At 42.7% G+C, this 24,342-nt stretch overlaps 10 protein-coding genes across 10 annotated transcripts; 4 read left to right on the forward strand and 6 right to left on the reverse strand.

The window, feature by feature from the left end:
- Positions 1–95: 95 nt before the first annotated feature.
- V2V93DRAFT_356675 (uncharacterized protein) lies at positions 96–2,139 on the reverse strand (the record flags this gene model as incomplete). Its single annotated transcript, XM_066908012.1, has 3 exons — positions 96–1,790; positions 1,848–2,093; positions 2,125–2,139. The coding sequence occupies 3 exons, from the start codon at positions 2,137–2,139 to the stop codon at positions 96–98; spliced, it is 1,956 nt and encodes a 651-aa protein (XP_066767712.1).
- A 428-nt stretch (positions 2,140–2,567) lies between these two features.
- On the forward strand, positions 2,568–5,505 carry V2V93DRAFT_363710 (Spb1 C-terminal domain-containing protein). Its single transcript, XM_066908671.1, has 3 exons — positions 2,568–2,651; positions 2,711–2,815; positions 2,869–5,505. Exons 1-3 carry the CDS (start codon positions 2,583–2,585, stop codon positions 5,275–5,277), a joined length of 2,583 nt encoding a protein of 860 aa, XP_066767713.1. The 5' UTR covers positions 2,568–2,582; the 3' UTR covers positions 5,278–5,505.
- On the reverse strand, positions 5,324–7,063 carry V2V93DRAFT_363714 (uncharacterized protein). The gene is made up of 3 exons (XM_066908672.1): positions 6,890–7,063; positions 6,628–6,809; positions 5,324–6,568 (listed from the first exon to the last, which is right to left on the reverse strand). Exons 2-3 carry the CDS (start codon positions 6,803–6,805, stop codon positions 5,454–5,456), a joined length of 1,293 nt encoding a protein of 430 aa, XP_066767714.1. The 5' UTR covers positions 6,806–6,809; positions 6,890–7,063; the 3' UTR covers positions 5,324–5,453.
- Positions 7,064–7,097: 34 nt separating this feature from the next.
- Positions 7,098–8,939, forward strand: V2V93DRAFT_384033 (uncharacterized protein). The gene is made up of 2 exons (XM_066912210.1): positions 7,098–7,567; positions 7,624–8,939. Exons 1-2 carry the CDS (start codon positions 7,109–7,111, stop codon positions 8,899–8,901), a joined length of 1,737 nt encoding a protein of 578 aa, XP_066767715.1. The 5' UTR covers positions 7,098–7,108; the 3' UTR covers positions 8,902–8,939.
- Positions 8,940–10,310: 1,371 nt separating this feature from the next.
- V2V93DRAFT_320646 (PINIT domain-containing protein) lies at positions 10,311–11,856 on the reverse strand (the record flags this gene model as incomplete). The annotated part of the gene is made up of 4 exons (XM_066907328.1): positions 10,311–10,563; positions 10,618–10,846; positions 10,896–11,751; positions 11,818–11,856. Coding segments are annotated over 4 exons (1,377 nt in total), but the record flags the coding sequence as incomplete, so codon positions are not given.
- A 124-nt stretch (positions 11,857–11,980) lies between these two features.
- On the forward strand, positions 11,981–12,848 carry V2V93DRAFT_363720 (uncharacterized protein). The gene is made up of 2 exons (XM_066908673.1): positions 11,981–12,207; positions 12,386–12,848. The coding sequence occupies exons 1-2, from the start codon at positions 12,051–12,053 to the stop codon at positions 12,595–12,597; spliced, it is 369 nt and encodes a 122-aa protein (XP_066767717.1). The 5' UTR covers positions 11,981–12,050; the 3' UTR covers positions 12,598–12,848.
- Positions 12,849–14,259: 1,411 nt separating this feature from the next.
- Positions 14,260–17,191, forward strand: V2V93DRAFT_363724 (P-loop containing nucleoside triphosphate hydrolase protein). The gene is made up of 3 exons (XM_066908674.1): positions 14,260–15,160; positions 15,213–15,447; positions 15,505–17,191. The coding sequence occupies exons 1-3, from the start codon at positions 14,366–14,368 to the stop codon at positions 17,115–17,117; spliced, it is 2,643 nt and encodes an 880-aa protein (XP_066767718.1). The 5' UTR covers positions 14,260–14,365; the 3' UTR covers positions 17,118–17,191.
- V2V93DRAFT_403093 (uncharacterized protein) lies at positions 17,169–20,595 on the reverse strand. The gene is made up of 2 exons (XM_066912615.1): positions 20,123–20,595; positions 17,169–20,067 (listed from the first exon to the last, which is right to left on the reverse strand). The coding sequence occupies exons 1-2, from the start codon at positions 20,432–20,434 to the stop codon at positions 17,326–17,328; spliced, it is 3,054 nt and encodes a 1,017-aa protein (XP_066767719.1). The 5' UTR covers positions 20,435–20,595; the 3' UTR covers positions 17,169–17,325.
- A 107-nt stretch (positions 20,596–20,702) lies between these two features.
- On the reverse strand, positions 20,703–22,601 carry V2V93DRAFT_363730 (actin family). The gene is made up of 4 exons (XM_066908675.1): positions 22,498–22,601; positions 22,022–22,269; positions 21,034–21,962; positions 20,703–20,964 (listed from the first exon to the last, which is right to left on the reverse strand). Exons 1-4 carry the CDS (start codon positions 22,533–22,535, stop codon positions 20,872–20,874), a joined length of 1,308 nt encoding a protein of 435 aa, XP_066767720.1. The 5' UTR covers positions 22,536–22,601; the 3' UTR covers positions 20,703–20,871.
- Positions 22,602–22,842: 241 nt separating this feature from the next.
- V2V93DRAFT_363731 (cyclin-like protein) lies at positions 22,843–24,321 on the reverse strand. Its single transcript, XM_066908676.1, has 3 exons — positions 23,850–24,321; positions 23,722–23,795; positions 22,843–23,650 (listed from the first exon to the last, which is right to left on the reverse strand). Exons 1-3 carry the CDS (start codon positions 24,129–24,131, stop codon positions 23,011–23,013), a joined length of 996 nt encoding a protein of 331 aa, XP_066767721.1. The 5' UTR covers positions 24,132–24,321; the 3' UTR covers positions 22,843–23,010.
- Between the last annotated feature and the right edge of the window lie 21 nt (positions 24,322–24,342).

Consider the following 24,342-nt stretch of genomic DNA (forward strand, 5'->3'; position numbering starts at 1 on the left):
GACTTCAAGTGCGGGCGGTGTGATTAATATTAAATATTTCCTAATTTTTTTATTGCAATAGCAATAAAAAAACTCACAGACGACGATCAGAAAAACTAGTAATTTAATGACTCCACTCTCCAGTGATCCAAATGATCCCATGCAGGATAATCATGCATATATAATCCCGTATTAATCCGATTACGCTCTAACCATACCATATCCTCTGCTGCCATATTTTTACATCTTTTAAGTACAATCGTCTTCAACTTACTACTTGAATACCACGAATCTGTACATGCTCGCCATGCTCCCATTCCGCTGAAATTTTCTGACTTTATGTATGGCTGGAGGAGTTCATAGACGCCTTGCAAGGAGATTCGGGTGCCCGATACATCCAAATACTCTACTTTCGTCAGGTTTCTCAGCTTTTTCATACTTTGATCTGTGACCCTTGTACAACTAAGATCCAACCTCGTCAGGTTCGGCAAATATTGCACCATATAATCAGCAATAGTAGAATTTGGGTCAGATAATCTCCATGGTGCCGGGATTTCTTCTGTCAAAACATCATGAAAATCTAGCCATTTCCATATTAGTCGGATACTAACATCCTTTAGTTTATCCGGATTAAATCTAGCAATTGTCTTCACAAAGTCCATATTTCTCATACCTATGTCACCGCTCAGATCAAGTTTCTCAACAGAGCTGTATTCTTCAGTGTCAATATCGAACGGATCTTCCGATGTCAACGAATGCTCATATCTCATTTTCGCAGATACAGAATCCAGCAAAGTAGTTCGACAAGATACATCAGTCGAACGCAGAATCAACGTTTTGCAGCATTTCGGTGTTATAGGCGCAAAACCTAGATAACAATGTGAAAAATCAATGTATTGGAGTCGATCATGCTGAGACATATCCAATCTAACTGGATCTAGACTTCCGCGGTAAGAAGTAATCCGCCCCGCAGAAAATTTTTCCAAATTAGGCATCAGAGATAATAAATCGTTCAGGGATTTATCAACAATCATAACTGTGAATTCTTCCCCGTTACTAAAGTCCGGGGTACCGCGAAGTCTATATTGATGCTGCGGTTCATATATTCGAGACCCGATTGTAAACCTCAAAAGATTTGGTAATGGCTTGCTTTCTTTCTCCTGCGGAACTTTGATATTGTAGTAAATACTTAGTGTCTCAATATGTGTCAACTGATCAGCAAAAAAAACCAAATCCCGCAAATGGGGGAAAACTCGCTGAGATAGAACATCATTGACAAATGGTGGCGTTCTATCTAGAACCATCTTGAGGCTAGTCAGATTCAACAACGTAGTCCACCGCGCATCAGAAAGAAAAGCATGGTCAGGGATAAACGACGGAGCGTGGCAGTTTAACTCCAGATGATGTAGGGATCCGGGATGGCTGTCAGCAATATTCAGTAAAACATCTACACATTGAGCTGACTCAGTCATTAGAAAGTTCTCAAGATAAAGCCCTTGTAGGATTCCATCAGCATACTCCGCGCACTGCCTTACTTCAGACAAACGAACTGGGCGCTTTGCACCACGGAAATCAATGCATTGCCAAATCGGTCGAATGGAAAGTAAAATAGAATTCCAGGTTTTGCAGACCGTCCGTAACAGCAATCGTTCATGATATGGAATATAAAGAAATATCTCGGCCACTACATCTGATGAAAGAATGAGTAGTGGATCATGCGCTTTGGTATTCGCAGGCAAATCGATAAGCGGATTCAATTTTTCATGCAGCTGCTTATTAATCTTTGCTTCTTCGGCATACCTTTTTAGTCTCTGGTTTACCAGTCAGCCGTCGTAGATTAGGAGTTTGGGAAACTACGTGATACTCACTTCGCTGTTGACCGTATTTGGGGCTATAGCATCAATGCCAGCCAGAAATATTGACAAAGCTTTATCAAATTCTTTCGCCTCATTGTAGAATTTTCCAGCAAGTACATATCCTTCAGTCTCATGTGGAAAAATGTATAAAATCTCCCAGACGCAGTATATTTGACGCGCACGGTCTCCAAGACCACGAATGCATTCGTAGTAATTATACAAGTCTTTGATTGAGAGCAAATTCAAGCGGTCGAAATACTGCAACACATAAAAAGACTACAGCAGTCACGTTAGTATTACTCATTTAGAGTCACATCAAAGTAAAAAAAATACATATTGAAGGCGGTTTGCCAAATTTAAATAACTAAAGGCCCGGTCATTGGGCCGCCTTGGGAGTGTATTATCAGCATGAATAAGCCAGCGTCTCGCATCCTCAATTGACCCAGACGACATCATAGCCTCTAATGTCTGCCACTCAAAGCATACAACATTTCTCGAAGCCGATGCGATATCAGGAGCAGGTTCTCATGCGTGAGAAATTTATCAGGTAGATATTATGTAGATAATGGCGCGCACCTTCTCTCGTCTATTTTTTAGAGTTTCACATCTGCGGATCAAGATTAGGTTAATTTAGATGCTCAACAATATATGGGGTTTGTACTAAAGAACTCCCAACGCGCCGCAAGCAAAAATATTTTTTGATCTCAACTTTTTTATCTTTTTTACTCAGCTCTATAGTAGTCAACGATGGGTAAAAGTCAGAAGAAGTTTGGAAAGGGTCGTTTAGATCATTACTATCGACTAGCGAAAGAGAAGGTACTGCATCTATGTGTTAAATATGCTTTCGGTATAGTGCTTGTATTAATGTTCTATAGGGATATCGTGCTCGTGCTGCTTTCAAGATCCTACAAATTAACCAAAAGTACGACAACTTTCTCGAGAAATCTAAAGTAGTCATCGATCTGTGTGCTGCTCCTGGTGTATGTTTATTTTCTATTGCTTGCTATCAGCAACTTATCTAATTTTTTGATAGTCTTGGTGTCAAGTCGCATCTGCTCTTTGTCCTCCCAATTCTCTCATTATTGGCGTCGATTTAGCTCCCATCAAGCCGATTCCCAAAGTCATCACATTCGTCGAAGATATTACTTCTTCTAAATGTCGTGCTCAGCTTCGTCAACATCTCAAGACTTGGAAAGCTGATTGCGTACTTCATGATGGTGCTCCTAACGTTGGTACAGCCTGGGTGCAAGATGCGTTTACGCAGTCTGAGCTGGTGCTTCAATCATTAAAATTAGCGACCGAATTTCTCATGCCAGGTGGAAATTTCATTACCAAAGTTTTTAGATCCAAAGACTACAACAATCTTTTGTGGGTTTTCAATCAACTTTTCAACAAGGTCGACGCCACCAAGCCTCCGGCTTCGCGAAACGTATCTGCCGAGATTTTCGTCGTCTGCAGAGGCTACAAAGCTCCAAAGAAAATAGATCCCAAATTTCTTGATCCGCGATCTGTATTTGAGGATTTGTCTGAGCCGACTCCCAATTTTGAGGCAAAGGTGTTCAACCCTGAAAAGAAGAAGAGAAAGAGAGATGGTTATGAAGAAGGCAATTATATACAGCACAAGACCATGAGTGTTTTGGAGTTCATCAGAAACATCGACCCGATTGCTAGTCTTGGAAGCATGTCAGAACTTACATTTGATATCCCGGTCGTCAAAACTGAACAACCAAAGACAGCAGAAGATGATGAAGACGAAGAACCAGCGGAAGAAACTGAGGCTCCGAAAAGCGAAGAAGAGTTGAAGCAGGACCTACGAGTAGTAAAAAAACTCCCTGAAACTACGACGGAAATCAAAGAAGCTATCAAAGATCTGAAGGTACTAGGTAAGAAAGATTTCCGAGGATTGCTCAAGTGGCGATTAAAATGCCGTCTTGCTCTCGGAATCGACTCTGCAGTCAAAGAGTCCACCCCCGAGCCAGAAGATCCTACCAAGGACATGACAGAGGACGAAAAAATTGAATATGAATTGCAAACTATTGAGGAGCGTGAGGCTTCACGACTGAAGCGAGAGCGCCGACGACGAAATGAGCTAAAAGCCAAAGAGATTACGAGAATGCAGCTCGGCATGCTTAATCCCATTGATATTGGTATTGAAGCTGCACAAGTTGGCGCTGACCAGCTCTTTAGTTTGAAGGATGTCGAAAAGAGTGGACAGGCGGGTACTCTTGCAAAGGGTAAAATGAATATGATTCCCGTATATGAAGATAAGAAGAAAGAAGTCACCGAGATTGAAATTGGCGAGAACCCCCTTGAAGATGCCGATAGACTGGAGGATGAGTTGGATAATATGTACAGCGCATTTCACCAGCGACGAGCTGAAGCAGATGCTAAATACCGCATGAAGCGTTTGCGCGATGAGATTCTAGACTCTGAATGGAACGGCTTCGAAGACAAGCCTGAGGCTACTGCTTCCGACGATGACTCTGAAGACGGCATGGTATACGACGAAGACTTTCAGAGCAGTGATGATAGTGGCGATGACGAGGAGATTACTGTGAAAAACGAAGAGAAAAAACTTTTAACTTCTCTTGATATCAACAAGGCGAAAGTCAACGGATTGAGTAAGCAGGCTCATAATTTTTTCAAGCAGGATCTCTTCAAAGATGTAGCAGGTTTGGATGATTCTGACAGTGACGATGATGCCACAATCAACAAGATCATGGCTCTTCGCTCTAAGCAGAAACGCGGCGGTGCCATCACTTCTGTCGATAATGAAGATTTTGAGAATGAAAATAGCAAAAACTCATTTGAAGTCGTGAAGTCTGTGAAGCCAGCTAAGGAAAAATCATGGAGTGATGACTCCGATTCAGAAGATGAAGAAGACGAGAAAGCGAATGTTGACATTATCACAGCTGAGGCCATGACACTTGCGCACCAGATTGCGCTTAAAGAGAAATCAAAAGCCGATATTATCGACGATTCTTATAATCGTTATTCTATGCGTGACCGTGATGGCTTACCATCCTGGTTCTTGGACGATGAAGACCGGTTTAGTAAACCCATCAAACCCATCACCGCTGAAGCCGCTGCTGCTATCCAAAGCAAACTCAGAGCGCTGAATGCTCGTCCAATTAAGAAAGTCATGGAAGCCCAGGCTCGAAAAAAGATGAAAGCTACGCGCAAAATTGAGCGCATGCGTAAGAAATCCGATCTTATCATTGAAGATCCAAACAAGTCTGAGAAGGAGAAGGCTGAGGCTATTCAGAAACTTATGCGCAAGGCTACCAAGAAAGCTCCAAAGAGTGAAGTTAAACTTGTGGTTGCCAAGGGCAAGAATAAGGGTATTGTTGGTAGACCTGGTGGGGTTAAAGGACGATATAAGATGGTTGACGGCCGTATGAAAAAAGAAATGAGGGCCCTCAAGCGGAAAGCCAAGAAGTAAATGGTGTTTCAGGATATTAAAAGTATTTAGATTGATCAAATTTGATGATGTTTAATCGCATTATTTAGCCTTATCAAATTAGAAGATGTAGTTATGCAAGTATTAGATAAGTAACAAATACAATCCAATATTTGAGTATTATATACAGTCATTTTTTTCTTGTCTATCCGCGCCACTTATTGCGCACTGCATCCTGCTTCTTCACCATCCTCTTCTTCCTTCTCCTCGTCATCCCAATCCTCGTCATCTCCCCCCAGAAAAGAAGATCCAGCAGCTAGAATTGTGTAACCGGCCTCATGTTCAATTGGTGGAGCATCTTTATCGTTTCTAGCGCTGAAAACGGGTTTAGGGGCTGGGAATGCAAGAGCATCTGCGACTCTGCGCATTTCAGTCATATCCGAGAACCAGTTGTCTTTTGGAAACTCAATGATGACTTCCAGGTATAAATCTCCACGGCCCCCAGCTGAGGCTCCAGTCTTAATAGGCATACCTTCTCCTTCCAGGAGCAAAACTTCGTGAGGTTTAATGACTTTTCCCGGAGGAACTTTCACCCTCAAAACACGTTCATCCAAATGTTGTATAACTGGTCTGTTAAATCCACATAAAGCTTCAACGAGCGTGATGTTAATGGAAGCTCGAAGAGAAGAGCCATTCCGGATGAATGTACTATTCTCGGAGATGTTGATCGTAAAGACAATATCCCCAGTTTCCTTCCCAGGTTCCTCATCTGCCATACCTTTCTTCACAATCTTCTCTCCATTTTTGGATCCAGCAGGAATATAAACCTCAACTATCTTCGTTTCTGAAGTTATTCGTTCGCCCTTACATTTCTTACACTTGTCTTTTTCCTTGATGATCTGACCGCGTCCTGCACATATAGGACATTTGGTTGAAACCGGAATTGCCAAACCATTACCGATAGGTCTTAAACTCTCAACTGAACCATGACCATTACACTTTGCACACTTGTGAGACTTTGCTGAAGCCTTTGCGCCAGATCCTTTACACTGCTGACAGACTATACTGCGTTTTATTGACATCTTTTCTGTCTTGCCGAGATAAACTGCCTTCAACGTCACATTTAGAGTAGCTTGTGCATCTGGAGTCCTTCGTGATGCTGAACGACCCCCTCCGGGACCATGGCCTCTGCCAAACGAGCTACCAAATCCAGCGCCGCCACCAAAAAATTCCTGAAAAAAGTCGTCTTCAGACATACCACCTGGACCGCCGCCACCATGGCCATTAGTGAACGCGTCCATACCGTAGCGATCATACTCTTCCCTCTTAGATCCTATGAACAAACCTCAGCACAAAATCCAACAATTGCAAGAAAAAAAAAAGAAAACAAACCGTCCGACAAAATCTCATATGCTTGACTAACTTTCTTGAAACGCACCTCGGCCTCTTCACGTTGATCTTCCGGCACTTTATCCGGATGTGAAGAGAGTGCTGCCTTATGATAAGCCTTTTTGATTTCTATTGAAGTCGCAGTCTTGTGCACTCCAAGTATCTCGTATAAATCGTCCATCGTGCTACACAGGTTGTTAGATGTAAGACATATTTTTGATCTGTTGTCAGAGACCACATAAAATAATGTGAATAATGTTCGTACTTAATGACCAAGATCGTTTATCTTGCAAATCAGTTAATTTAAATCCAGGCCAAACTTCTGAAAGTTTGCCCAGGTTTACAGAAGAAAGACACGGCCTGATGGATGAGTAGTTCGGAGATATTTTCAAGTCAGTGCGGCGCAATCACGTGAAATATTTTTTTGTTGGGAGGTAGGTATCGGAAAGACCATAATTCAGTAAGAGAAAAACATGCTGCCGTCATGATAATTATGCTGTCGCGAAATTGTGTCCAACTGGTACGCGTCTTACCGCGGAGGACATATTCTACTTCTGCTAGTAATATTCGGCATCTAACAGCGTCGCGCAGAGTCGCAGGAAAGAAGTCCACTTCATCCGCGACAAGAACAGACGTTCACCCAAGCAAGCCCGCACGAACGCGTTTTGCTCCCTCGCCTACCGGATTCATTCACCTTGGGTCTCTTCGTACTGCCTTATATAATTTTCTACTGGCAAAGGCAACCGGTGGCCAGTTTCTGTTAAGAATTGAAGATACAGATCAATCCAGGAAGAAAGAGGGTGCCGAAGAAGATATTTATGAAGCGCTGACATGGGCTGGAATTAAGTGGGATGAAGGACCTGTAGTTGGCGGAGACCATGGTCCTTATAAGCAAAGTGAAAGATTGCATATATACAAAGAATATGCTGATAAACTGCTAGAGGTATGTTCTTTCGATCCTGAATTTGTCGTGTGAGTATCGACTGATGGTTGTCATAGTCTGGCCATGCATATCGGTGCTTTTGTCCAAAAGATAGGCTTGACAAGCTCAGAGACACCGCGCAACGACTAGTGCCTCCATCAATGGCAACTTATGATCGCTACTGCTATCATATCGACTGCGAAACCTCATCGACTATGGCAGGCTCCGGAGCGCCATATACAATCCGTTTGAAGTCACCCGATGTATATCCTCGCGTGAATGACCTGCTACATGGCGAACTTGATCTACAGATTCAATCAAACTACTCTGACCCTCGCTACGATGATCCAGTCTTATTCAAAACGGATGGGTATCCGACCTACCATCTCGCTAATGTTGTCGACGACCATTTGATGAAGATTACTCAAGTTATAAGAGGCGAGGAATGGCTTCCGTCGACACCCAAACATCTGGCGTTATACAACGCATTTGGATGGACGCCTCCGGAATTTATTCACATTCCTCTTTTGACATCGCTGGAAGATAAAAAGCTGAGCAAGCGAACAGGCGATACTGGAATTAAATCCTACAGAGAGAATGGTATATTACCGGAAGCCCTCGTAAATTTTGTTGCTTTATATGGATGGGCGCCACAGCAATCAAGCGCAACTCTATCTGGCACTAAAAAGAGGCGGGAGGCGACAAGCGCTGGCGAAATTATGAATATGCAAGAGTTGATTTCTAAATTTAATATAAATGGCTTGACAAAAGGTAATGCAAAGGTCTCGGAATCAAAGCTTGAGTTTTTCAATAGTTACTTTTTACGCTTGAGGATTGAGGATGCGGAAAAGCGACATGAATTGGCTCTGCAGATCCAGCCTGTTCTTATTTGGAGATTCTCTGATCTTGCAAAAAAAAAACCGCATAGGCACAAATTTGAGCTTGAGTACATTGAAAAAGTCCTTCTGACTTTTAAAGGATCACTAAAAACGGTTACAGAGTTACCGGAAATTGCTTCGTACGTGTTTGAAGAGCATCCCGACTATGCAAGCGAAGAAGCACTGGAATACATTGTCTCCCTCTCAGCGTCGAGAGAAGGAAATGACGCAATAGCTATTTTGCAGGACTTTGCTGGCTGGTGGACACATATCGATCCGATGCCAACTGTCGCTGAAATCGATGCGAAGATAAAGTCGCTCGCAAAAGCGTACACATCAACTACGGTTTTTCATGCTTTACGATTTTCAATATCTGGAAGTGTTCCAGGGGCACCGCTTTCGCAGTTACTGAATTTGTTGGATCGGGATGCTGTCACTATAAGATTAGTGAGCGCTTTGAAGATTTTGATGCTGTAAATATTGTACATAATTAATGAGATTGCATTTTAAATCCACTCTTTTAGAATCATTTCATATCTTTCTAAAAATGCATATGATTAGAGTCATTTCAATATGCCTATTTGTTTTAATACTCCCAAAATAAATAAATTACGTACTCCATAAACGCCATACAAGCAAATAAAAAGCAAACTTAGCTATTCCATACCAGAAAGCAAAACAAAAAAAATGACACTTAGATATCTTTTAGATTGTTTCGGAAATATCTGGCCCATCATGCCTATTAAATGAAATCTATCGCACACTTCTTGAAATATACAATATTATTCAAGTCCAGCATAATAATCATCTGAAAACCCTTCGGAGTAGTCAGTATGTATCTCTTCTTGGTTCAGAGCTTCTACATGTTTCCCAAGATTTGGACGCTTAGAAGAAGGTAAAACAAGGTCTTCACTAGAAGGCTCGCGTGGTCGTATCGTGCCATTTGACGTAAACACTGGTAGCACCCGCTCGGAGCTATGACTTGCAGACGGTAATACTGTCAAAGGTGGCACAGTGGTAGACACTGACGGCTCAGTTATCGGCGGAATCGTTGTAGATATAGATGTAGAATTCGGCGACGGCAGAGGTGGAAGTGAAAATGTCTGTGTAGGACTAAATGCAGCAGCAGGGGTCCAAGGTGATTGCGCGTTTGGTGTATTCCCACTGGCATCATAATCCAAATTTTCGTTTATGGGACTCCGTTGCTGTTCGCCTATGGGACTCCGCTGCTGTTCGTCGGCATTCGACACTACTCGCCCTTCAATCGTGGGATTATTGGGCTCATATGATTCCCGATTCACTGGTCGCTCTGACTGTGAATGAGAGTACTGAGCCTGGGCATTATTCGGAGTTCTAACAGGAGGCTCATCAAAATAACCTCGAGGAGGCGGAGAAGAGTGAAACGGCTGCTCTCGATCGACAGCGGTGAGTTGAACAGGTGGTATATTAAGATTGTATCGAGCAGCTTCTTGCGATAATCTCTGTGAAATATCTGTCAGAGACCCCATAATCTCATTCATATTTTCGTTATCTGCAATTGACATATGGTTGTCATTTGCGCCAGTAGAAGAGCCCTCTAGAGCGCCTATTGGAGAAGATGCAGCTGGAGTGTACGATCCATAAGAGCCACGCGAGACCAAGGTCGGAAAAGCACTAGCATCATCGTTCACTGACTGTATGGTCATTGCAGGAGTACCGGTTTGAGATGTGTTATTGCTAGCATTCGTTGTTTCGTACAGAAAGTCACGGAATCCGTCATCAATCTCCGATGCTTCAGATCCTGATTCTTGCACAGCTTCTGTCTCGGGCATAACATTTTGCTGACTCATGGGAGTTGGCACATTAGCAGGTGTAACTGACAAGTTTGCCGATGCTGGTGCTATCGGTTCATCTTCACTATCACTAAGATCGATTACTACAGCTTGAGACTGAGCACTGGCCCTCACAGGCGACGCATCAATAACTTCAAAATTATCAGCCGGAGCAGACATGCTTTGTCGCTTTGGAGAGTGATAGCCATCACCATCTGATCCAGAAAGATCCTCTCCAGTCTGTTCAGGAACCCTCCAAGTTCCATTTGTTTCTATCTCTATTGCCTCGACAGAAGTTGTGGTGTTTTTTAGAATATCATCAAAATAGCTAGAAGCAATTAGTATCTTCTACTAAGATTTCAATAAAAAGCGCAAAATTTACCTGTCAACGACCAGGTCTTCCATCGGTGCATAAACATTACAAACCGGACATATCCATGTCGGAGCTTGCTCTTGAAGCTGTATATAAGAAGTAGCGTCGAAACATTGTACGTGTGTACATCTGTGTGATCTAATTGGTACTTGAATGCGGCCGTATGAAATTGGGCATTTTAAAGACACAATGGCTGATCCCATGATAATGTCATCGTCGTCGGAATTTTTTTTGACAACTATGCGTCTGTTAATATAGAATTCATATTATCGTAGAAACTAACTCACTTTCAGCTGCCACAGTCTCTTTTGGTATATGTCGTCCAAGAGTAATCCTAGTTACGATTTCTGAAACAGTCCGCCTCCGTCCGAAATAGACATACATTGCGTATCGAAGTCGAGTGAAAGCATAGACTACTTCCACAACATTCGTCGACATATCTTTACGAATATGATCGGTCAAATCGGCCGGCTTTGCTGTGCCAGGTTTATTTTTCAATCCACGCACATTAACAGGAACAACTTTTGAATTCACTCGGATTTCAATGCTTTGCGGGAACTGGATTGTAGCTTGTCGGTATATGTCGTCCGATTGAGCAGAAAGAAGGAAGACGCGGTAGGTAGAGTCGGAGGTCAATCGAGAGACTTGTGCCTCGTTTAATACAAAAGGGATACGCGCTGTGCTTCGATTCTCAGGCATTGCAGCAAGATAACAAGGCTGGTTGAGTTGTAATTGGAGCGCAAAAAATAGACTTGGTTTGAATACTATAGTCGCTGTATGAGCAGTTAGCATCACGACAAGAAGTAAAAAATGAAGAAAAGACAGACCTGGACCAGCTGCAACAGGCGATGCAGTGCCGTGAGCAGAAGAGCCGGTCATTGCGCGACGAGCAGCCATACTTGCCCTATAAGCTGATTGAGAGCCGTCATCGGGGGTACCATAGAATGCGAGATACTGCTGCATAATGGCTAATTCAACTCGCGCATACTCTGCTGTATTATTCTGTGCACGCAGTTTATTGAGGTGATCTACCAATCGCATCTGTAAATTATTCTTTCGGCCTCCGGTTGATAAGCCGGCGGTGCGGAGAATAGCTTTGAGGGGTGGTAGGGTGAACTCGCCGTTAACGTAGCGCAGCAGCTCCTAAACGCGTTAAATTAGTATGGTCCAATAAACGGTATATTAGATAAGATGCAAGATCATATGTACATTATGGCGAGCAAACGGCTCTTCCGACAGAGTCGCCATAATTGCAGATTGCGAGCAGAGTAGGCGGATTCTGGTAATTGGTAGCGAATGTGAGGAGAGAATCAAGCACTTTAAACTTTATTCTGCTGATTCAAATTTTCTTTACTCCCAACCACCTTTTTGTTTTATCGCCACTGTTCATTCTCTGAATATCTTGTTTTCACAGTTCTCGAAATCTATTATCAGTCCTAAATATGGCTAAATCTTTACGCGCTAAGACCAGAGTGCGTGCTCGCGGCATCCGTCGCGCCGCCATCTTCGAGCCCGTCTCTGCCGCCCGCACCATTCGTCTCGCAAAGAAACTGGCTGGCGAGCCCTCGGAGTCCTCGAAGAGCTCTGACAATAGCGAAGGTTTGTACTCGTATTTTTCATCTACTATTTCGCTGGGTGAAGATGGAGAAGTGGAGTTATCTGATCAATTCTACTCTTTGTTGGGTTTGATTGATCATGATCGCCTTTCGTTCGCCGATACTCTAGGGTAATTGCCGTTGTAAAAGCAGATTGCTAATTCTTTCTGTATTCTTTTCAGATGCTGTTTCCATGGACGTTGATGAGCCATCATCCGCAGCAACCATTGATGCATCTGCAGAGACACGCAAGATCAGCACCAGCGGATGGAAGGGATCTCGAAACGAGGAATGGAAGCAGAAGAAAGCTAGCAAAGTTCAGACAAAGAAGAAGCAAGGGTCCAAATCTCTTGTGTTTAACGTCAAGAATAAGAAGAAGCTAGCTAGAAAATAGTTCTTTGGCAAGCTATTACTTATAGAATCTTTTGCATCTGAATCTCTGCCCTCGTTTTAGGAGCCTATCTGCTTTATCATAGTTCATTCACGGAGAACATAGGTTATCTATTATAAAAAGTGTCGTGTTTTTTTCAGTTAATGGCGTTTGGGAATATGGTTATATTGAGTGATCTCTATACTTTTGTTCTTTTAGAGTGACTTAGAAAGTGTTTATATACTTGGGATAATGTATCTAATACAGAATTTTATGTCAATTTATCAGTGTATTGTAGAGTAATCCTTTATAAATTAGAAGCAAAAAAAATGTAAATAGGGAAAGGGTTTAAATACATCCACCTCCTGAAAAAAAATAAACTAAAAAATGAAAACTAAAAAAAATTGTCGAAAACTCCCAATCGGAGGATTCAGCATACAAGTGATTCAGCAGTGAAAGCCAGCTACAGGATTAAGGTCATACAATGGGCAAGTATCGGCCAAGATTCAACGAGCGTGCTCGCGCTGGTACTGTTATCAAGCAAAAGAAGCTAAAGGCTCTTCGTCAACCCAGGTCGCTACGACGGCAAGATGAGGACGACATCGTTGAACCTCAGAGAGCACCAGACACAGCTAAGACACCCTCAGCAAGCGATGAATTTGACTCAAACGCCCCAGTGCTTTTGCCTATTCTGGAATCTGAGCGTGCAGCAAAAAAATCTGAGCTGGAAAAGCTTCTGGCACCAGACGAATCGAAGATGTCGCGGCAAAAGAAGAAGCGATTTGACAAGTACATTGAGCGTCAATTGAAGAGGGAGGAAAGAAAAATGCTTATGGAAAAGCTTGCAGATTCGAAATTTGATACATCTCTGTTGCACAGCTTGAAAAAGCTTGGAACTAATAATGACACAAGACGTGAGCAGCTTAGAGATGCCTTATTGGATGAGCATTTGGGAGTTCTTGATGAAAAGCAGAAACAGCTACTTTATGAAGAGCGACAAATTATTTTCGACAAGGAGCCAATAGCAGAGACAAAAAAAGATTACAGCAGTCCACTATTCAAATCTTCTTCGGCCGTACCTGTTAATGGTAAGTCCTTTGACAGATCAGCGACATCTTCAATCAGCTCACAAATTGATCCACCGCCAAGTCTCAAACGCGCACTTCCTGATTCTAATTCCGATTCTGAATCGGACAACGAATCCGCTAACGAATATCAAAATTCTTCATCAAATAGTCAATCCGCCTCCGGATCTTCATTCTCATTTGGAGGAGCAGGATTCGGATTTGCAAACCTGCAAAAGAAACCAAAAACTGAAGCTCAGCCTTTAAAGCGCAGTCAGAAGAAAGTCTCATATACATGGCGAGCGAGACTTGAACAGGAAAAGTTGAGAAAGGCTAAGGTTGTCGACGAGAGTGATGATTATAGCTCAAGCGAGGATAACGGATCTGAGGATGGTAACTCCGATTCTGACGCTTTGAGCGATAGCGAAGATGAAGAGGTTGAAGAATTTGAAGAGTGGGCTGGCTTTGACGATGTGTCTGTAAAATATGGACTACAACAACCAAGTGTATCTGACCTTGAAGCTGCAGATAGCGAGGAAGATAATGTGAAAAATGAAAGCGAAGATGATGGAGAAGAAGGTGAGGAAGAAGAAAGTGAAGAAGAAGAGAGCGAAGAAGAGAGCGAAGAAGAGAGCGAAGAAGAGAGCGAAGAAGAGAACGAAGGCGAAGGTGCCCCAACACCCCGCGTTTCTCGCGGCGAGCACTTCAAAAAATGGGCGGAAGATCAAATGCGAGGTGGCGATTCTGAAACTTTGTCAAACATTAAAACGATGCCCAAAGTCGAAGTCCACTATGATCCTGTGGATCGTCCCGAAGATCGTGTTACTCCTCCTCCAGATATGGTGACTATTGATGATGCTAATGAACGCAAATCCTTTGCTGTTGAAGTTAAAAGAAGCACTGAGATTCAGGCGGCTAGAATTCAACTGCCTGTCGTGCAAGATGAGCAAAGAATCATGGAAGCTATCCACAATAATCTATGCGTAATAATTTCGGGTGAAACCGGTAGTGGAAAGACCACACAGGTTCCGCAATTTCTCTTTGAAGCAGGCTATGGTAATCCAAAGAGTGACAATCCGGGAATGATAGGGATCACACAGCCTCGCCGAGTTGCAGCTGTAAGTATGGCCCAGCGTGTTAGCGCAGAACTTGGATCTTTGCATAAAGATGCGGTTGCCTATCAAATTCGATTCGAACAAAATGCAAAACCGGGAACTGCAGTGAAATTTATGACGGATGGTGTTTTATTACGAGAATTGTCTACAGATTTTACTCTTTCTCGATACTCTGCAATAATCATTGATGAGGCGCATGAGCGAAATGTCAATACTGATATTTTAATTGGAGTTTTGAGTCGTGTACTAAAGCTTCGATACGACATGTCTCGTGAGCAAGATCCAAAAGTCAAGCCTTTGAAATTGATTATTATGTCTGCCACTCTACGAGTCACTGATTTCTCAATGAACTCGGCGCTATTTAACACCCCGCCCCCGGTTCTCAACGTTGACGCGCGACAGTACCCGGTATGTTACATTTTATTCCTGTTACAGCTCGGTGTTTATTAATAGTTAATAGGTCTCCAACCATTTCAACCGTCGCACACCAGTCAACTATCTTGATGAAGCCTACAAGAAAATCAGCAAAATTCACCAGCGACTTCCACCTGGCGGAATTTTAGTGTTCATGACGGGCCAAAATGAAATCACTAATTTATGCCGCAGATTGAGAACCGCATTTCCAAAAAAGACAAAAAACGGTCGACTTGTGAAGGAAGAAGCTGATGCTTCTTTAAAGATAACTGCTAATGAAGGTAAGGTTGTTGATTTAGTCTAAGCGGAAAGTAATACGGGGCTGACTGTCAATGTAGCTGAAATCGAGGTGGAAGACGTTGATCTTGGAGACGATATCATTCAAGAAGCCTTCGATATTGACAATATATCCGACGAGGAAGACGATGAAATTGAAGAAGGGTTTGAGGAGCAAACAGATGAAGTCAATACTGGTCCGCTGCATGTCCTTCCACTCTATTCGCTTCTTCCTACTGCACAACAAATGAAAATTTTTGAGGCGCCGCCAGATAATTCTCGATTATGCGTAATAGCAACAAATATCGCAGAAACTAGTTTGACGATTCCCGGTATTAGATACGTCGTTGACTGTGGAAGAGTTAAAGAACGACATTATACTAAAGACACGGGGGTTCAGAGATTTGACGTTGGGTGGATTAGTAAAGCTAGCGCGGATCAGCGCGCTGGTCGTGCGGGACGAACTGGTCCTGGACACTGCTACCGTTTGTACTCATCCGCTGTTTTTGAAAGTGAATTCGCTCAATTTTCAAAAGCTGAAATTCTGAGGATGCCAATTGAAGGAGTCGTGCTGCAAATGAAGAGTATGGGAATTGACACGATTGCAAATTTCCCATTTCCTACGCCACCGGACAGAAATAGTCTTATTGACGCCGAAAAACTATTGCATTATCTTGGAGCTATTAATTCGAAAGGGGCACTGACTGATTTGGGACGAACTATGAGTGTTTTCCCGCTTGCACCTCGATTTGCTAAAATGCTGGTAATTGGTCAACAGTTTGATTGTCTACAGTATATTATAGCTATTGTTGCCGGATTATCCGTCGGAGACCCATTTCTTTCGGAGCACGAATTAGGTATTGAGCACGAGTTAAATAATTATGAACAAACCAATGACGACGCTGATGAGGACGAAGTCCTGAAGCAAATGAACCAAGGAGACATCGAAGATAATAAGCGTCGTCGAAAAGAGTATTATATTGCTCAGCGCAGGTTCTCTGGCTTGGACGGGTCCTCGGATGTACTCAAGATGTTGAGCGTTATTTGTGCTTATGAATTCACGAATGAAAAAGCTGAGTTCTGCTATAAAAACTTTTTACGTCAGAAATCTATGGAAGAGATCCATAAATTACGTCAACAGCTTACGCACATTGTGACAATCAATACTCCCAAACTTTCGAGTTTGAAATTTGATTCGAAGATAGGTGCGCCCTCAGCCATACAAGTCAAAGCATTGAAGCAGATGGTAACGGCCGGCTTCATTGATCAAGTTGTCGTTCGCGAAGATTTGGTCGCTGGCTTTGATGCATCGAATAGTACCAGCAAAGTCATGTCGGGAAATCGGAAACGAGTCAAAATTACCGATATTCCGTATATGCGATTGAATCAGTACACCTTTATCAAAGATACGCGATTCCTTAGTAATCGCGGCGGTGTGGATAAGTCGTGTATTCGAGAACCTGATGTGCCTGTTTATATTCATCCTAGCTCACTTCTTCTTTCTTCGGATGAAATGGCTGGTATTTCCGAGATGCCTCCATTTTTGGTGTACAATATCATTCAACAAAGTAGCGCGAGGCATGCAGGGGATGACGAAAGTCGTCTAAGAATTAGAATTAAGCCTTTAACCTCAATTACTGCAAAGCAATTGGCAAGTTTAGCAAAGACAGTATAAGACAGACATGATCAGTGCATGTTTGACATTTACTTTTGTATAATAGAAAAGTAATTATTACATTTTATAGAGAGTTACTCTTAATTATTACTATCAATATCGTATACAGCCTATATCATACAGTGATATGATCAACTCATCCCAAAAAGCAAAAAAACAAACAACAACGAAATAACTAAATATGACAAACATAAAAAAAGCAAAAGCATTAAATACATCCGATTGTATCTCTGTTATCATCAATCAATCTTCCGTATTCTAACAATAATCGGAAAAAATACACTTGCATATCTTCTTTTCTCATTGCCTTCTTTGCCCATCGCCTACTTTTATCCGCGATAAACTTCCCAGAGACATCATTATCCAGTAAGAATCTAAGAATTTCAAAACCTTCTTTAAGATCTAGAGAGAGAGGAACATAGTGAACCCATGGAGCTAGGCGGTCATCATGCCATTCTCTGAAAAGCGTTTGCTTGATAACTGCGGAGCGTGATCGCAAAAATGCGTAATAGCGAGTAGAAAAAGAGTTTCCGTCCATGTCAAGTAAATATTTGTATTGCCAAGTCTCTTGAAATCCGGCATACGGAACAGGCTTTCCAAAGAATTCTTCTTGAGCAAGACAATCAGCTTCGTCGCATTGAGTAAAAGATGAAAATTTCGCATTTATATAGTCAGCGAATATTTTCTTAGAAACAGACTGTTCAACAAATACCGAGTCTCGCTGTTGTTGCTCTCGCTCTTCATCTTGCTTCTTGCCTACTTCTTGAAAGTGGTGCTTGTCTGTTTCTTCAATTTCGGCATGAGCTCTTGGTATTTCAGCCATACTTTCCTCATCCATTGCATCTCCTTCAGCAAGCTTGATATCTGCGGAGTTTATTTCCTCAACGAGTTCATCATCATTATTAGCAGTAGGCAGCGATACGGCGTTCTCTACTTGCTCTAGGTCTTCAGCAGTATTCACCAAACCAATTGCTTCCTTTTCAAGACCTGCCTCATCTCTCGGAACCGATTCATCGCGACGTACAACTTTTGAATTCTGCTCTTTTTTTCTCAGAGACTGGACGACATTCTCAAGAGCTGGCATATTCAGTCTCTGGGACTGTCCAATCTTCACAGCATCACTTAAATCCATCAACAGAGTACAGTTCTCATTTTGAGAGTTGTAGTACGCTAGAGTTCGCTGTCGATGTCCTAATCTCCATGACCCATCCCGAGAACGTAAACCAGTTGACGATCCACGCCAGTACATCACATTTTTCTTCGCAGACCACTGGATATCTGAACTCTCGTCATAAGAAGCGCGTTCTACAAAATAGGACGGAGAGGGATAAAGAAGATCTCCGAACGTTGACAGTTTGCTTTGCGAGAAAATTGGAATAGGTTCGGCAATCACATTAAACGTCTCAGGGCGAACGAAAATACCGTGCTGATGCTGATATGCTGGCTCAAGACATAAATCAGAAGCAGCAGAAATGTTTTTTAGAAATCCAATCGAAAGGCCATAATGACTGAATCTGTCACTAGATTTACCGAGCTTAACGGGAGCGTCAGATGGGCATGAGAGTTTTGCATGACCCCATGATGACTGATGAGCAAATGAGTCAAAAGAACTGCGATAAGTAGAAATCAAAGGCTGTTCGGCAAGATCTTCTTCTCCCCTTGGAGGCTTCGTAAATTCATTCTTTGTGCCCGATTTCAACTCGGTATCCATCAGAGCACACATGTCAGACCGCGGGATAATCACACGTGGAGAGTCAAGCATGTTGAAAGCTAGATCCATATCGGGTAAAAACTGCACAAATTCACCAATCATCTGTCCAATCGCTACTTCAAACCATTGTCCGTTTGTCCCAGTCATGTTAGAAATCTGGCCACCACGGATATGGACACCGAGTAGATGACTTTCAGGATTACTTAATGCATCGCGCACGTTTTCGCGAAGTCGGACTGGTTCGATACCCCAAAATGGTCTCATGTTTGTGAAAATGCTATCATAATCGTCAAAAATGGCAGCTTTTCTTTCAGCTGCAAAGGCATACCATTTATCGAAATTGGGAGGCGGATTCACATTATACCGCCTCCTGTATTCTTTAACTGCTTCGGGGTAGGTATTTGTTTGACGAGCAAGAAGATTTTCAAACTTCGTCATATGCGATTCCATGAGATAGGAGATAGGATGAATAGTCGTGTTCCAAGAGTCTTTTCCTGACACGTTGGAAGCTACAGTAACTCGCTGAGAATATCCACTTGCTCGTGGTTTAATCGTCATGAACAACCCAAAGCCAGCTAAGAATAGCGCAATAAAGAGGACAATAAACTTGCTCACTCTGATTGATAAATATTTGATCCTCTTTTCACCGATATAGCTTGGTAATAATGTAGTAGCGATAATCATATATGACACACACATTGCACTTATTTTCCATACTGCGTGGGAATAAAGAGTTGTGCTGAGGTTACCAATTAGATCAACAAAGGATGCGTTTATAGGTGACAAATTCTGAATAAGAACCATAATAATGATGTTCTTTACAGCTGAAAAGGTCGACCACAAAACAATCATATATGCAAGTCCATCTGCCGATCCCAACTCCAACCACCCAGCCCAACCATCAAGTAATAAAGACATGAGCAACAATCCCAAACACGTATAAGCTGAAATCTCTCGCAGAACCGAGCGCGTAAGAGGAATACTGATATCTGATATTGACAAATAGGTAGCGGCAAAAATACTGGAGCACATGCCGAACACTAGCTGCGATGCGCCCGGATAGCTGGGAGCTAAAGCCAGGAAAGAGGTAAATGTGATTATAATCAAAGTGGTCATATCCACATTGTTCGCCAACAAATGCGACAGATTCTTCTCATGATGTAAGTAGTCGCGCTCTTGAAGTTCCGGTTGCGCCATGTACTGAAAACGCAGGACGTGCACAAGAAACGGAATTAAGATCTAGAGATATCAGTTAGCCCGCTCCAAGCTCAGTTTTTCGCTCAAGATTTCGTACCGAAGAAAGACCGTTTCCACGTTCACCCAATAAACTTGCACAGGTTATACTCAGTACCATACACGTCGAACAGATAACGACATCGATCCGTCTATACTTTTGATGGCTCTCCGATCGGATTAAGAACCGATCGATAGGAAGAAAGGTTGCCAGACAAAACACCGCCCATGAGAAAGATGCCGAAAAAAGATAGCGAGAATAAGGAATAACAAACGACGATATCACGGAAAGAAGCGATGCCACAAGCGTGAGAAACGGAGCAGAGCGGACGACTCCACCTAGCATTGACGAAGAGACGGTGGTTAACGGCATCACTTGCACCGCTGCGTCGCGTGAGGTTGCGCACGAACGGTCTTGCTCGAGGCGAGACCCGTTCTTTGCAGGAAAACGACGGATTGTCTGAATGGTAAGATAAAATAATGAGGAGGCTACGGCTTGAGTCAGCGAACAGGAAGCATTTTAAGGCGGACGCGTTCACTTCATCTTCTTGGGAACGCGTTTCTGGCATAATGAAGCAGTCAAACTTTAATATCCGATAACCTTTTTGACAGCCGCTCTCTTCTACAATAGTGTATTTGACTAGTTTGTCCAGTTTTTCTATTCAAAGGATACACAACAATACAATACATTCAACCCTCTGCGCATGTTTCAAATTTTTTATAGCTTAGATGCACAATATCAGGACATGAACTCTCGCTGATCATACATACATGCAATGCCTCATCATCATCCTAGCCTGTTCTTATAATCTAAGGCACGTTGAACAGAGAAAATTGCCGGACAATACCGGGTCCATATTCGTCGTAGTCCTTCTTCGTGTGGCAGTATCCCTTAAATTCAGCCTAGAAAAAGAAAAACCATCGATTAGAAAAGAAATCTCAGTGACTAATGTTAATAAATAAAAAACTTACAGTCTGCGCAAGCAGTGATCCACCAAACCAAACCGCGTTTCTCTGCTTCTTATGACTGATAACCTGCACATCAAGACCTCCCGATCTGGCGCCACTGAGTTCCTCGCTCCGGTGGATGCGCGTATCGACGAGGTGCTTGATATCACGTTGCAGTCTTCGGCCGAAATCGCGGAACATGGTTGAACCTCCAGAAAGCACAATGTTCTTATACAATCCACGGCGAACATCGATAGGAGTCGCCTGAATGACAGTATCAACGACTTCAGGAAGTGGGGTTAGAAAGTCGGAACTAGCAATCTCAGGATTAAAGAAAATTTCAGGAGCCAAGAACCGCTCATAGCCAACGTCGACCGACACTTTACGGCCGAGTCCTTGGTCCACAAGATATTTCTGGAAGCGCTCGGGTTCCCGATCAAATCTGTTAAATTCTTTGACGATATCCGGGCACACATAACAGTACTCTTCCTTGATCTTCTCCGCTGTTCTCAAGCTTGAGTCCTTCTCGTTTCTGTCTCTGAGAAGACTCTGTACAAAGTAGGTAATGTCTCTTCCGGCAATTGGGATGTTCTTGATAGCCGAAGCAATAACATATCCCTCTGCGACCGGAATAACGTGTGTCACACCATCACCACTATCAATGACGGTACCGGTCAACGATCGATCCTGGACTTTGCTAGAAGTCCAAGACGCAGCAAGCGCAAGCACAGCCTGTACAGCAATATATAGGCCGGCACAGTTGAACGTTTCAAACATAATCTCGGCCGTCATCTCGCGGTTCTCGGGAGGATTGAGAGGAGGCTCGGTTAGCAAAAAGTAATGGTCTTCAGGCTCACAGCGAAGGTATTTGAAGATGGAGTTCTCCCAGAAGCGCTCCATAAGATCCCAATTCTCGATCTGACCATGGCGGATTGGGTAGTTTAGTCCGTATCCTACACAATGTTAGCTCATCTACAATTCAAACTACCAAATTCAGTTTCAAGATACATACCTGGTGTGTTGGAAACATCAATAGCCTCATGACCAATATAAAAATCCAAATCTTCAGTTCCCCGTTTAGAAGCCAGGTTTCCACCGCTTGACGAGGAATTTCCACCCGGACCGGAAAGGAACGCTGGCTTTGCAGCAGGAGGAGGACGACCAGAAGCGGCGCCGGTGGTTCGGGTAGCAATAGCAGTTGGAAAGATGAATGATGGCGAATCGTTACCAGCAAAGCCGAGCTTTGTCAGACCGGTACCACTAAGAAGTTACCTGTTAGTTATATCTTGCACCAAATTTATAATTATAATCCAATCGCAACTGAGTAATATAGTTGATTATCAGTTCGGATGCATACTTGTCTGCGCGCAAACAAACAACAAGTTAGTTAAAGATCGTGAATTTAGAAAGCGACCCGGGGCAACCGCAGGAGATAGGTCCCGCAACCATCCGGCCGCTCACTCGCAATAAAAAATACAAATCAAAAACATACCCATGACAACTGCCGGCGTAGTAAGATGCGACATTGCTACTATCAAATCACGTCAGAGCAATTGCGACGGTAGAAGGCTAAATGATGAGCGACGATAGCTGGATGACCAGAGACTACTGCGTGGCCGCCTCGAGGAGGCTTGGTTCAGCACCGCGATCACCTTAGTCACAATATTATGTAATCTGTGATTAAGTCACTTTACTCTAATTCTGCACTTCATTACTGAAAGAGTATGAAACTAGTTATACAAATCATTCAAATCATTTGAAGAGTAGATGATTCCCTAAGCAAAAAATGGAGATTTTGTTACATCAAGTAGCATGATGTGTGTAGAGTAGAATCATCAACTTGCGCTTCTATCGTAGGAATTGCACTGTGCGCAAAAAACGTGTATTACCTTACTACCAGCAAAATATTATACAGACTCATAACCATTAACATAAAGGAAGAAAAAAACATTAAACTCTATGGCAGCAACAACAAAGATCGCCCAGTAATAGCCGATACTCTTATGCACCTGCCATTGCAATATCTGAATCCGAAATCAGTTCAGATTTTACTCTCTTCGCCGCAGGTTCAGCGCTACTATCGTCTGTCATTGATCCCTCTCCGCCAGTAGTTCTCTTCTTCGCCTTCTCTGGATTTCGACAAATAAATAGTTTTCGTTCGAGCGCCAGCGCTCGCTCTTTTGAGATCTTTGCCTTCGGTCCTTCAATTATATATTCTTTGATTTTCACATTGGTGGCTTTTAATTGCTTCAGTAAATAAACATTGGCCCCGAATTTTGCTTCCATATATTCATCTATCAATTTTTCATTAGCCATCATCAGCGCAGCCAGCGCAATTTGCGGCGGTGTGTATAAAAATGCGGCATCAGAAAATAGACTATCGTTAGCATACTTTCGCGCTTGATCATGAGCTGAGCCTATCTCGTTAATTTTATTGGGAAATATTGATTGCAAGTCAAGAAAGTAGCCGTGAATCGGATTGAATGCATGATGGACAAGGAGAGTAAACGAGAGAGCTTGGGCGACGATAAATTCAAGATCGATAATGGCTTGCTTTGATACTCTTTGCAAAGGCTGGACAAAATTTTCTATGGAGATAAAATGGTTTTCAGATTTCGTGGCAAGGAAAAGGCAGGTGTACCTGGAAAAGCATAATATCAGATGGTCAGAATTAAATACTAAACACGCAATCACCGAACATTTCCAACGCACATTATATTCCGCGGATGAAACTCCATGAGACTATACTTCAGATAAAATCTTTTCAAATATTGGATAGCAGTTGCCTAACAGATCACAGTCAGAAATTGTTGAATTAGAAAGCAAAAAAGCATACAAACCTTTATATGAGAAGGCAATTTGTACACGGTAGCAGCATCCTGCACTTTTACACAATAGTGCAGTAACATGTCATACTCATCCTGCACGCTCAAATACTCAATCTTGTACTCAGAATCGGCCCTTGTAATCTGGTGCTCATGCTGTAATCGCTCTGCGGCATTCTGATTAATTGATCGTCGAATTTCAAGCAGATCCGCCCGGCTAAAAGACCAAATTCTGTACTGTGATCCTTGCCTGTAGAGATCATCGTCGCTCTTTGGCGCGGCATGAGTCGTCGCCATAGTATGTAGACCGGTTTGTCATAAATAAGATGTATTTACAAGCAATAAATTAGTCTCCACAGAGACTTAGTGTCTTGAGTGTAACAAATTGACCGACTATATGGATGTACAATCACCCAGACATGTAGACAATATTTAGGAGTAGGGCTTGTGAATGCTGCTTTTAATGTATGACTAAGCACAGTATATATATTAGATTAGTTTACTTGAA

The sequence above is a fragment of the Kockiozyma suomiensis genome, assembly GCF_038497685.1.
Source record: "Kockiozyma suomiensis strain NRRL Y-17356 unplaced genomic scaffold V2V93scaffold_2, whole genome shotgun sequence".
NCBI classification, from domain to species: Eukaryota; Fungi; Ascomycota; class Lipomycetes; order Lipomycetales; family Lipomycetaceae; genus Kockiozyma; species Kockiozyma suomiensis.